The sequence below is a fragment of the Lolium perenne genome, chromosome 7, assembly GCF_019359855.2.
Source record: "Lolium perenne isolate Kyuss_39 chromosome 7, Kyuss_2.0, whole genome shotgun sequence".
Lineage (NCBI taxonomy): Eukaryota > Viridiplantae > Streptophyta > Magnoliopsida > Poales > Poaceae > Lolium > Lolium perenne.
In genome coordinates, this window is record NC_067250.2 from 216,331,297 (window position 1) to 216,344,774 (window position 13,478).

A 13,478-nucleotide genomic window follows, 5' to 3' on the forward strand; every position below is an offset into this window, starting at 1 on the left:
CTTCCCTGATGAGATGCAATTCAATCAAGGCATGTGTCGACAGAATTTCCCCTTCACCATGCAGGATGACCTGTCGCCCTTCATGTTGAATGCCAAGCCATCCTTGCTCCCAATGAGTCGTCATAGGACTGTACTTGCCCAGCCAATCCAAGCCTATGATACCATCATAGCTACCCAAACGCAGCACCCGGAAGGTATACGAGAACTTGGCACCATCAGCTGACCACTGGAGATCAGGGAAAAAAGTGGTACTCTGTAACACAGCACCCCCCGCTACCTTAACTGACACTGGGATAGGTAAACGGTGCAGGCCTGTCAGAAGCTTGGCCTTCTCCTCATCGATGCAACAAGCTGAACTCCTAGAATCAACAAGGAATAGGAAATCGTGTCCCTGAATGTGTACCTTTAACTGCATAGTTCTTGGCGCACTAACCTCTGGGCTAACGGCTGCCACAGAAAGCATCATCACCTGCTGATTTACAGGCTCTTGATCAGCTTCTAGAGTATCTTCATCACTATCTGTGCATGATCTCATGTAATCAATCATTTCCTGCACCACATGTAACTGAATAGCTGACTTGCACTGATGTTCACGACTGTACTTCTCTCCACAAGTGAAACACAAATTCTTAGAGCGGCGGTAGGCTCTGAGGCTGTTCCATTTGTCGACACTAGCAGGCTTCTGACTGTCGACAACCTTCTTCTCCTCCACTGTTCGAGAAACCCACTTGGAAGGTGGTGGCGGTGGAGGTGGTGGTGCAGAGATGGACCTTCTCGAAGCAGATGCATCTATTGGCTGAAATCGTTGCTGATTGTCATCGCCCAATTCCTCATACAGAAGAGCCAAGGAATAAGCCACTTCCAATGTTTTCGGCTGCTGAATTGCCACGAGAACCCGTACTGAAGAATGTAAACCATCGATGAACTTGGTTATGTAATGAACTGGATCTGGCTTACCCTCATATACAGAGATCTGATCCATCAACTCGGAGAAGCGAGATACATAATCCTCGATAGTAGTTTCCTGCCTGATGTGGAACAAACGCCGACAGAGTATCGGATGTTGGTTTCTACTGAATCGAGCCAGGACTGCTTCTGTGAACTGCATCCAACTGGGTTGCGGATATTGATGTAAGAATGCCTCTAGCCAAGTTGCTGCTGCGCCCATGAATTGATCAGCCGCAAGGGTGACCCAGAGGTTGGATGTCGTCAGGTTCCTCCGAAATTGTTCCTCACAACGCCGTTGCCACAGTTTAGGGTTGGCTCCATCGAAGTGAGGCAGATCGGAACGGAAACCAGAAGCAAAATTATGAGAATAACTGCCAGGCAAACGCGAGTTGTTGTAGTGGCGCTGGGAAAAAAGTTGCGGTCGAAATTTGTACCTCCTTCCGGGGAATTCGTGTGCTGGGCACAATTCGTTCCCCGGTTTTGTGGATCCCAGTGGCGCCCTTCAGGGCCGGCGGTACGAGCGTCGATCTCCTTGGATGCGGATGACGACGGCCTTCCCGCCACGGCTCCTGGATCGCAGCGCATCGCTCGATCCACAGCAGCCGCGAGTCCGGCGATCTCGGAGCTGAGGGAGGTCTTGACGGCGTCGAGCTCGGCGCCGAGGGACTCCTTCGCCGCCTGAAGATCTGTGCTCACCGCCGTGCGAACGCCGTCGACGGTGGTGCGGACGTCCGTGATCTGCTCCGTAGTGTCGTCGACGAACACCTTGACCGCATCGAGCAATTCCTTCTTGTACGAGGCGAAGCGGATCTCGTACTCCTCCTTCGTCTCCGATCGGAGGAGCTGGTACAAGGCCTTGGATTCCGGCGAGAGGTTCTCCATGGCTTGTGCTCTACGTCGGCCGGCGAACCGGGTGTGGTGTGGGTGGGAGGGAATCTCCAGATCCGTAGATCGTATGGCTCTGATTACCAATTGTGAACAACTAACTAGATCTTCTCAAGTAGTAGCGAGATTCGGAGTTCAACGATGGATTGTTAGGAGGCTGGCTGCAACCAACCACCCCTTCAGCCAGTGCTCCACGGCATCGCCGCTTAATTACAATCAGGATAATACTCGACAAGGTTCCTGGGATCTAGCGATCCTCCTTATATAGCTACACTACTGTTCACGTGACCCAATGGCCATCTGCCAGCCAGGAAGGGGCCCGCTTGTCGCGCTTGGGCCGGGCCTGTGCTGGACCACCGTCTTCTGACGAAGTGGACTTCTCCTCGTGTATAGCTGGACCTCCGTCTTCAGACGAAGTGGACTTCCCCTCGTGTATGGCTGGACCGCTGACAGAAGGGGATGAGAGGAAGCACACGACGAAGAAGACAGAGTTTCCCTTTGATTTCAGATCACATGCGGATTACAGGATGTCCTTGAGCTTATAACAATGCTCGACTAGATGGACAACAACCAGCACACGCTACCGCCTTACAAGTGGGCCAGGACGACCAGGTCTATTACTTGTGTAATGCCACGTCGATCTCAGTAGGACGGGGTGTTACACTTTCCCCAAGCCGCCGCGGCGGCTGACCGTGCGCGCCCTCGAGTTCGTCCAGCCGCGGTTGCCCGCGAGCCCTCGATTTCATCCAGCAGCGGCTGGCCGCGCATGCCGGTGGCGGAAGGCAGCAACCGAGCGGCGGCGGCTGCCGGCCACGCGCACCCTCGATTTCGTCCAGGCGTCCAGCGGCGGCGGCGGCAGGAGGGAGCAAAAGAGCGGCGGCGGCTGGACGCGCGGTCGCGCGCGCTCGATTTCGTCCTCGGCACTCCTCGCGTGGATGATGGTGGCCGGCCGCGCGCGCGACGGCTGGACGATGGTGGTCTCGGCGACGCTCGTAAGCTCGTCCTCGTTCTCTTGGAGGACGGCATCCTTGTGCGGGTCTCTGCGCTCACGGGAACGCCTCCACGCGCCACTACACGGCCTCCGTCGTCGTCCCGTAGCTTGACCCTCGCCGCCGGCCTGCCGCACGCTTCTCCTAGGCACCACGGTGTTGGGGACGGAGCATGTGACGCGTCCACATGCGACCACATGCACTCGCTTGAGGGCGAGCTCGGCTGATGCCTATAACGTCAAGGTGAGCATCTCCCGACCCTTCTCCTCATATGCTCCTGGTCTCGTTTGTACATTTAGGTAGTGCATGAAAGTAATCTGTACAGGTGCTTGCATTGCGTGGGATATCTCTGAGTTGTGAAGTGGTTATCCAAACGCCACAGATCTGGATTTTCCAGAACATTGCTGTAGTATGCGGTTGTAGCTTAGACTTACATTTAGAAGAGGCCAATGAAATCTATATAACTGATGAAATGTTCCCGTTCTACAAATAATCAAAGCATGAGAGCCTTCTCTATTTTTCCCAATCAATTTTGTAGGTTTGTTGACTTTTGTCATTTGTTTCCCACTTGCAGAGGGTTTGCTGCAGCACTGCTCGGTCTCGAGGTAGTCTGGGTGAGGCGGGTTCAGCACTTCAGCTCTGATCCATGACCTCCTTCATGCTCCAGATCAGGCCCTCCATCAAGGTGTGGAAAATATCACTCTCGATAAGATTATGGCGATTTCTGGATTGGTATCTCAGTATTAAGCTTAATTAATGAATCAACCAAGTTGTTTTCGTAAAAAAGTACTATTAAGAATTTGCGTAACTATCTAGATTTGTAAGCGAGATTGGAATTAGAATATATTGTTTTTACTAACTGGCTTTGTTTTCTTAAGATAATTCGTTGATGGCTGATTTTTGGCAGTAGATGCTGCCCCTCTGAACAAGATTGGACTTTGATGAACCCAATCAGTACTCCTCTCTGAGTTTCTCTCATTTGTCAGGTAGTTTTGTCCTTCCATTGTGTTTCCTTTTCATTCTAGATCTGTGTTCCTATTGTTTCATAAAGCACTCCGAGCTATAAAAATATTTTACCCGGTAGTTGGATAATTTATAAAGATGAAACTAGCTTTTACCGATGTTGGCAGCTTCTTTCTTTACATTTGCTTCTGCTTTCTGCTGATCGTTTGGAAGGACCTATTCAACTGAAAAATTAATAATAATGTCCCACATTCAGGAGACCCAAAATGCTGCCGGTGTAATATTTGGGATACAGTATACCTTTTTAATCTGCGTATGTCGGTGAGCTGCAAGCGAATGCCCTGATTAGTGATGCACTGGCTCATGGTGTTGATAATGGTATAGCTTCCTTAAAAGTGCAGAAATGACATATTTTGAAAATTAATTAAGGATCATCTACATGATTATACATCTATGATTGATTGAGTGTTGATTGAGTGTGTTATGGTTCAGTATAAAGCTCACGAAATACAATGTGTGAATATTGGTGTTGCTCCCCTTCCCCAGGATAGATAATGTGAATATCTACTGCAGGCATGAACAATTAATATTAAGGTGTGGCCACAGCATGGCGGAGCAATCAGAAACTTAAGATTTGATGTTAAGCTGAAGCATGGGGCGAAAGTAACTTGTGCCCCTTCCCCATGCTGCCTGCATATGCAGCTCACGCCCATGGCCTCACCGTCTAGGTAAGGCTTGGGTAAGAATAGATTGTTCAGAGGTTTAATATTGTTGTAGTGTGCATAAATTGCAGAAACTTTATTTCTTGATATGTTTCGGTAGGGCTTGGATTTGGAGGAGGGAGAGAATACCCCGGTGAACATCGAGTATGCTGGCAGTGGCTCGAGCGATGTGGGATGATATTGAGCACCGGCGAGCGCAGGGTGCAGTGCAGCAGTTCAGAAAAACGGCGGGGGCGGACTCCAAAGTAAGCTCCTGTCACTCAAAACTTGTGCGATGTGAATGACCTTCAATTCTTCAGAGTGTATGGCTGATTATGCCAATGCTTTAGTAGGAATGAGATGACAGGTTCTACTAGACCTGGTTCTTATGTTTCATTTGGCGAGGATCATTTGCTTTTCCTTTCCCGGACATAGTATAGTCAATGTGAAATGTGAACTCTATTCTTCTTGTCATTTTGTAGTTTCTGTCAAGTGTGACCTCTTCGTAAGTTGATGGATATAGTTGTTTGTTTGCCTGCTTGAAGATTTGCTTACCCCTTTCGGCATATTTGATACAGGTGGTTACCATCCAGGATCGTCGGCAGACGTCTGAGTATAGAAGTGTTATTTGGACTCGCCAAAAAAGATCTGTTCCTTCAACTATTATTGTATGTAGCTCCAGCCTTTTGTTAACCGGTGATGGATCCAGAGGCAGAAGAGTTTGGGCCATTCACAGTGATGGAACGCTACAACAGAGGTGTTAATCTGGAGTGGATGATTAGCAAATTCCTGCAGAATCGTTCGAGAAGGGCTTCAATGTTCCATTATAAATTTGAGAACATTTTCAAAGAATGCACACATAAAGTACCATCATTTGAGTTCTATAATGTACCTATGGTAGTAGTATCCTTAAGTAATGTTTTGTACCCATGATATTGCTGGTCTACTTTATTTATGTATAAATTAGTTTGTACTTGCTGCCACGACTATTCACTGAGTAAGAAAAATGGTTGAATGTATATGTATAAAATCAACATCTCTTTTGTTACTTTGCTTGATAAATGTTTGCTATTCTATTTAATATTTCTTTCGCTTGTATGAAATAAATGTTCTTTAGTTTGCTTAATATATGTTCGGTCCACACCCCTAACGGTAAGGATATTGGGTGATTCTAAGGGGTCAGAAGAGGAAGAGGAGGACGTACGAGAGGCGGAAGGAACTGTCGAATAGGGGTAGATGGAGTAGCCAAAGGAGGGCAAAGGTGCTGTCGAGGACATTTCCTCCAGTGCATGCCGTTAGATTCTAATGGAGCTCAGCCTAGATGGCCAGCCAACCCTTTACTATAGCGGCGGTGATAGGGGCAGAGCTTCGCTCCGGGCCTAGAATAAGCTGATCCTTATGGTTTAAATTCGGACTTGATTAGATTTGCTTGTATTGGAGACGAACACGTTTCAGTTAGTGATGAGGCTATTTTTGTTCTGCTCCACGGCTGGCCGTTGTTAACTGAAAAGAAAAACTTCAAAACGCGGTGAGGCGAGGTTGCGGTTTTGTGGGCCGGCCCAAGTGAGCAACGCAGGCTCACCAGCTCGCTAAAGGAGGTCCCGAAGAATAGCCTGGCCGTGAACTGCCTAAAACCGGCCCAGCTCATGCCGGACGTGAGCGTCCATCCGCTAACGGAACTCAGGGTCGCTGCGCTGGGCCTGAGTCCCATATATCGAGCCGGCTACATTATTTTTCCTTCCCCTGCCCGACCATCTCGAAAGGAAGAAAAAAAAAAATACACGGCGGCGCTGCAATGCCCCGTGGCGGCGGTCGACGACGAGCGAGAGGCGGAGGCGCCCCAACCGGAGGAGCCGTCGGGGGACGAGGTGGTAGAAGCGGGGGTCGTGGCGGAGGGCAAAGCGGATCTCCGGTGCCGCACGGTCATGGCGGGGCGGAAGGGGCGGGAGCGGGAAGGGGCGGGCGGGGCGGAGCCGCCATTGGAGCGCAATCCCTCGGTAAGTTGTTGCCGTAATAAATTGGAAAATAAGTTCTAAGTTGTAACTGCGTGGTGAGATCGTTTACTCTTGATCTCCGACGATTGACTATGTGAGGTTTTGCGTTTTCTCGAGTTGCACACACGCGAAATAGAAGCAACAGGATGTAAGTAGGAGACTTGTTTGGGGCGGGTAAAGAAATTCTTGATGCTATCTCTGTTCGTGTTCATGTCCTCTTGAGTGCCAGACCATCCCATGTTTTCTTCTTATGTTCTTGACATACTCAAGAGGCCCGCCCCTTCTTGGTATTCTTTCTGGTTGGAAGCTTCAGTAACCACAGCTTGAATTGATTGAGCATAGTTTGAGTTGAGTGCCTCTTTCAGCTACTTCTTTGTTTGATAGGGATAGACTTGCGTAATTTTACTAAACCAATATACCTCCAGGTTACTTGTTTGTCGCTTGGCAGGTCTTGTACAAGCTAGTTTCGTTTGGCATGCATAGCACAGGGCGATAGATTGCACTTGCGCGTAAATGGAAATACCTTCAGAAAACTTGTTTTATATCAAGTGTTGATTGGTCCTTGCAACATATTCTGAAACCACGTATCCTGGTCCATGAGCCCAAGGTGGGTGTGTCCAGCACATATATTGCATTCTTTGAGAAATTAATAGTAATTTTCGTTCTACTCTCACTTGGCGTTTGCTGGTGCGAGTTATTTTGCTATGTATATTGTTGACAGTAATTCCATTTCGGTTTGATTCTTGTGCAAGATATTTGGTGCAAATTGTGTTAGTGCACCTGGTTAATTCAATGTTCTAAGCATCCCTTATGCCTTCAGGGCCTCTCGATCCAAGCGAGTAATCGAGTATACAAGTAAGAGCCTAATTATGTATTTATATCCTTGTTGCTGTGGTATGTAGATATGACTTCTACATGATGTAAGTGTTAAATAACCTGGACATAGCAGAACACAACTCCGTTTTTTGCAAATACATAAATATTCTTCTTAACTTTTTGATAGAATTGGGAGGTTCTGAAACAAAAACAAAAAAAATCACATGTATTATTTGTCATTTTCTGAAAAGGTTTTCATTTGATCTAATGTGGTGCTGTAGCAAGGCTTAGGTTTTGCACTAGTACATTCTAAGGTACCTAAGTTGTAACAGTGTGCTGCGATTGTTTACCGTTGACCTCGAACAATTGGATATCTGCGAGGTTTTGTGTTTTTTTTAGAAGTAAGAGGATGGAAGAAAGAGAATTGTTTGGGCAGGTATTTATACTGGATTATTAACTTTTTTTCCAGGCAAGAGAACACGGACTTTCTCCATCCCCTTCCTGATTCAAAAGGTGCAAATAGTGGAAGTTAAAGACTTGGGACAGAGAGGAAAGTTCATAATGAAGAAACCCAGCAATATCAATCCATCCTACAATGTGGATGTGATCTTGGATCTGGACATCCCGTCGTCGCATTGTTTGCAGATTATGCGGAGGATTTGCCACCCAAATATTCTACGTCTCGAAGGTTATGTTACAAACAAATCCGACAAGATACCTGGAGTTTTTTTGGAACCACTTTCTGGTCGGCTCTTTGATTACCTTATGACCAGATTTTCTTTGGCGAATAAGCTTGACATTGTGCCTTCACAGGGATTCCAGCATATAGTAAGGTAAGTTTTTTCAGTCATGCTGTTACACTATTGCACATTGCCCATTGAATCATTGTGTGTGTTTACGTTGAAAGTTGAAGTAAATCAGTTTTGAGACTTGTATTCCTATGGCTAGGGTTAGTTCCATCTTTGACATGTCACTTAGGATTAAACTTTAATCTGACTGATTATAGGACACAGTCCTACGCTACCATGTTTATACTTTCAAATCAAAGTGCAATAATAGTTCAAAGGATTATGTGAATTTATATTGGTTATTGTATTGTGTATTGATAACTTATAATCTTAGGCAAATTGTGAATGGGCTCGCCGAGTTGGCAGCAAATGGTGAATATCATGGGAATTTGCGACTGGAGAACACTTATTATCAGATTGTGGGGGACGATTTTGTCGTGAAACTTGCAGGATTTACCCGGAAAGGTAAGATATATATTGTTTTGGACTGCTATTTACAAGAAATATATTTACCATAAATAATGTAACATAAGTGTGTCTTCAGATTTGAAAAATGTTGATGAAGGTTTGATGTTAGACTTAAATGGTCTGGGGTTTGAACTTGAGGTGATATTAAATCGTATAAGATCTGAAAACAAGCAATATCAGTGCCTTTTACTTCAGGATTTGGTGGACAAATTGAAGTCTTTCACTCTGTAAGTGTATCTCACATTTCGAATTGCATCATATCCATTTTTTTCAAACTGGATCATTACTTTATTTACTGATGATATCCGTTTTTTTTCTCTATTTGTCTAGTGAACTTGTACCTAACTTCCGAGAAAAGATTCTGGATTATGTATTCTTCTGGGACAAGAAGAAACGAACTGCCTTCTTTACCTGTACTGTTCCAAATAGACTAAATGACCCTACATTTCAAAAGAAGGTTATCCAGTTCCACAATTGTAACATCCCATGGGACAGTTCTCATTTTCATGGCTTGAAAGATGCCATGAATGATTACCAGTTCAGGAAGTTTAAAAGTAAATACAATGGTAAAAATAAGGTCCACCATTTCAGATTTGCTAGCGGCGCTTATACGCACGAGGAACAAATTCAGGTTAACAAATACAACATTTGCAAAATATAATCTAAAAAAGTTATTTAATTGTGCACTGATGTCAATATTATTTGCAGGACGCCCTACCTAACAAGCTATCGGTAGATGATATCATCCAATTGTGTGACCTCATGATCTTTCTCGAAGCACACAAGCTTCTATCTTAGGTGGTTCTCATGTAAGTTTCTTCATTTCAGAAACTTAAATCTGCCTAACTTGAATTATAAATCTGCAATACAAGTTTAGAATGGTCAAAATTGGAAGATTACATTAATTATGACAAAACTTCTTATGATTTTATGAGTCATGCGTGCTGCCATGTTTTATTAACTTTTTCACACCAAGTTCAGTACATGGTTAGCAATGTTACGGTACGCAGCCAATAGATAGTAATTATACATCTTTGAAACATTGTTGCACTATTATTATATGGAAAGATGAAGGGCACATCAGTTATTTTTATGTTCAAAATAAAACTGCCTTATTTCATCGTTGAAAGCTGACATGACTCCACATCAGCATAATGTGGTAGATTTATATTTCTGGACAGCATATGGGTGAATAAAGGTAAAAATTGGTTGGCAGAGATTGTATTCTTGGGCCTTGTTTACTCTTTAACTTTAGCTTTTACATTCATTGGTCCACGACTACAACTGGGGCCAATTTTGTATTGCAGTGTACTGTGCTCCTGCATATGTTTGTAGATAAAGAATGTTGATTCCTCTTTCTATTTTATGCATGATTTTCTTTTGGGACATCAAGTAGATTCAGAAGCACCAGCAAACTTACTAAATATTTTTACTAGTAATTGATTCATGCTTTTTTTTGAAATATATATATTTCTATATATTGATTCATGCTTATTGAGTGGTCATGGATTTTGATTTACCAGACAACATAATTCTTATTTTGTCTTGCATCTTTCCCTTGCAGTTGAATCTTGGTTTTCATTTCTTAAGCAGAGTGAGGGGTATATACTCATAATGGATGCTCTCCTTGATGTTTCCACCAAAGATGGGAAGCGTCAAACAATAAGGGTAACAGTTCCAGACGTCAAAGCAGCTCCACCATCGGCTGAGTTCAGGTCGTGCAAGTCCCAGCCAACTCCAAAGCCGGCGCCACTTCCACCTCAAGAGAAGTGAATTTCACATGGATGTTTCTTCTGTGTGAAGTTTGAACATACCTAGTCTTAAGTATTTCTTCCCCTGTTCCTCAACAATTACTTCCTACACAATGAACCAAGTGAGCAGGAGACTCTTCTGGTTGTGTTGGAGAATGATACTAATTAAAATAGGTTAGGCGAGTGTTTACTAGGGTGGCCATATTACGAAACATCAGCCTCACAAAACTCAATTTTCCTTGCTAGCAAGGCAGCATTTTGACCGAAAGATCATTTTCTTTTGGAGGTTAATTATTCATGATACTACAGGAAAAATCAACAACGTAGGCAAATATCCTGAATGTTGCTGAGACTGTATTCATGCATTATGTCGATGCCGACATGCTTGGGATTACTTGTCAGTTTGTTACTGACTACTGAGATTATATGTTACACCCATCAATAGTTTTCATCTCAGATTTCTGGGTTTCTAATTTTAAAGGGTTAATTTGATAGATGCCACTTATGGGGCAAGGCTAGCCCGACTAGTCGAGATTGGAACGACAGTACCAAAATGGCCAAAAACTAACTCTGCATTTGGTTTTTAGATATGCCATTTAATACCAATTTTTAGATTTTGCATAGCTTGGAATGAGAAATTTTGACAATTTCTTGCAATTTTGTTTTACTAAAATCCCAAGTGATTCCGATTAATTAGTGGTTGGAGATGGAGAAGTTTGGGACGAAGCATTTTAGAATGTCACGTATTTTAGGATGGAGGTTCAGGATGAACATGTAAATCAACATTTTATAAAAGTAATAGCATTTGTGATTTATAATAACACAATTATTGGTACAATATAGATCCAACAGGATCCAACAGTTACAAAATATTCTTTTATCAGTCAGTGGTAAGAGAGAGAAAAGTTCGACAGGTACTTCGGTAGTACATTGTAAAAGTATGTTTCAGGACAAATTCACACATTCGATTTACAGATATGATACTTCGGCCAAATTTTTATAAATAAGTAATGTTCAGAATCAATGCTATGAGATAGACCGCATGTATTGGTAGCATGGTAGTATAGAAAAAGTATGTTTTCAGATCGAAAATAAATAATGCGGTGAGCATGGATCGAACACGCGACCTTCGTATCTTCAGTCTGACGCTTTCTAAACTCAGCTATTCTCGCTAGCGATTTTGATAAGAATAATCTTTAGCTAAATTATTGCACGAAATAACCCACATCGATGGATACCCTTTTGTGTGGCGCATGTGCAAGCGGGGCCACACCGTGGCATGCGTGGCATGTACAGTTTGGGCTTGCAGTTTTTGCAATTTAGGCAAGGTTTGGGCCGGGCTTGTCGGGCCGCGCCATGCTTTTGCCAGTTCGGGCCGGGTTCGGGCTTGACATTTTAGTTTCGGGCTTTTTCGGGCTTGGCCCGAAACCCGGCCTGGCCCAAGTTTTGCCCAGGTGTAGTGGCATGTACGTGCATGTCAGGGTGGGCATAAAAACCGTGAAACCGAAAACCGAACTGAAGCCGAAACCAAACTAACCGAAATCTCGGTTTTTTTCCATTAACCGCTATTTTTTCGGTTTCCATTTAAACTAGCCGAATTAAATTTGTTAGAATTCGGTTTTTAGCCTCACCAACCGAACAAGACCGAATAGAGTAACCTACCATCAATTTGTGCATAAACCGATCATTCCATAGAAGCCCAATTGCGTTTGTTGTTCCAAAAATTGTTCATTCAATGTATGACTTTGGTTTTTGATGTACTAGTTTTTTCTGAATATAGCGTGAAGCCTGCATAATAGAACACGTCGCTCGAAGTCTTAGCTACCCCTTTTAATCGCTCACGAGTGATGCACCTGTACTACGAGTGCCGCAGCCTACCAAATAGCATCCCTCCATGATTGGTGCTCATTTGTCGATTTCTTCTGCAGTTGATGCTTTTTGTGTTGATATGTCAATCACTATTTGCTTTCTTCGGTGATGCCTACTATTTGTTCAAGTGAGTAGGTTCATTCTGTTTTAACCGAAAACCGAACCGAATTTCTCAGTTAACCGAATCTTCGGTTTCCTAAATTTTCATGCCAATTTCGGTTACCATTTTTGAAAACCGAATTTGTTCAAAACCCGCAAAAACGAACCGAAATTTCGGTTAAAACCGAATGCCCACCCTGACGTGCATGTGTGGCTTGCATAGCTGTCGTGGCAGCAATGTGTGTCGTCGCTCGCATAGACGCCACGCATCCACTTATGTGTGGCGCCTGAGTCCGCCCATTCCGACCTAGGCACCACTCTTCCTCTTTCTTTTCTCCTTATCCTCCAGCTTGAGCCCGACACCTCTCTCCTCTCTCCCCCACTCAAATCCCTCTCTCTTTTTGATGGATTTCTACAGATATGTGCATTCCATTCCCAACCCATTTCTTAAGTATTCTCCTCTGATCCCCTTCTTTTCATCCAAGATTTTCATTGATTTTATTAGATTTAGACATGAAATCCTAGACGTGAAATCCTAGATGTGATGGTTGATATTCATGGATTTGTATTTGGTTTAGACATCAAACCCAAGACATGAAACCTGATGAGGCCTAAGGGCTAGGGAGTGCCCAGATCTCACGAATTTGACCAAATGTGTGGATGGGAAAGATGGGAAAGGGGAAGAACACACACAAATCAAAACACACACAACCCAACACAAACCAAATTTACTCCCTTGGTAGGTTAGACCAAGCCAATAGAACCACTTCTTAGAGAGACCCTTGGGTAGAATCTAAGAAGTGAGAGATTGATGATGGAGATCCAACTAGAACTTGGATGAAAGAGGGGAAGCCTTGAATCATCCATGAAGAGTAGAAATCCCTCAAGAGTGCCTTGATACAAAGAACATAGTTCTAGGAAGACAAAGCTCAAAGTAGTTTAAGCCAAATCTTGTTTAACCCTAATTCGTGGCTGGAGGAGCCCTATATATAGTCTAGATCTGGAGAGGGGCAACTTAGACATTTGTGAAATAAATACAGCCATAGGATTCAAATGAACGGTTCAGATGTAGTTGACTTTGGGGTGGCCGGCAGTGCCGGTGGTATTGGGGCGGCAGTGCCGGCCCTGGTCGACACTTGGCTTCAGAGATTTCGGGCGGCAGTGCCGGGGTATCCTGGCCAGCAGTGCCGGGGTGCTCCGGCCGACA

General features: G+C 44.3%; 1 protein-coding gene across 4 annotated transcripts; it reads left to right on the top strand.

Annotated features, from left to right (window-relative positions):
- The first annotated feature begins 6,239 nt into the window (after positions 1–6,239).
- On the top strand, positions 6,240–10,594 carry LOC127314196 (uncharacterized). Of its 4 annotated transcripts, none has more exons than XM_051344651.2 (7): positions 6,240–6,483; positions 7,766–8,129; positions 8,419–8,549; positions 8,629–8,779; positions 8,883–9,183; positions 9,261–9,361; positions 10,117–10,594. In XM_051344651.2, the coding sequence occupies exons 1-6, from the start codon at positions 6,282–6,284 to the stop codon at positions 9,348–9,350; spliced, it is 1,239 nt and encodes a 412-aa protein (XP_051200611.1). In that variant the 5' UTR covers positions 6,240–6,281; the 3' UTR covers positions 9,351–9,361; positions 10,117–10,594. The 4 variants fall into 4 exon arrangements, with proteins under 4 accessions (XP_051200611.1, XP_051200612.1, XP_051200613.1 ...); XM_051344652.2 differs by having other exon boundaries at positions 10,143–10,594; XM_051344653.2 differs by having other exon boundaries at positions 10,146–10,594.
- Positions 10,595–13,478: the final 2,884 nt, after the last annotated feature.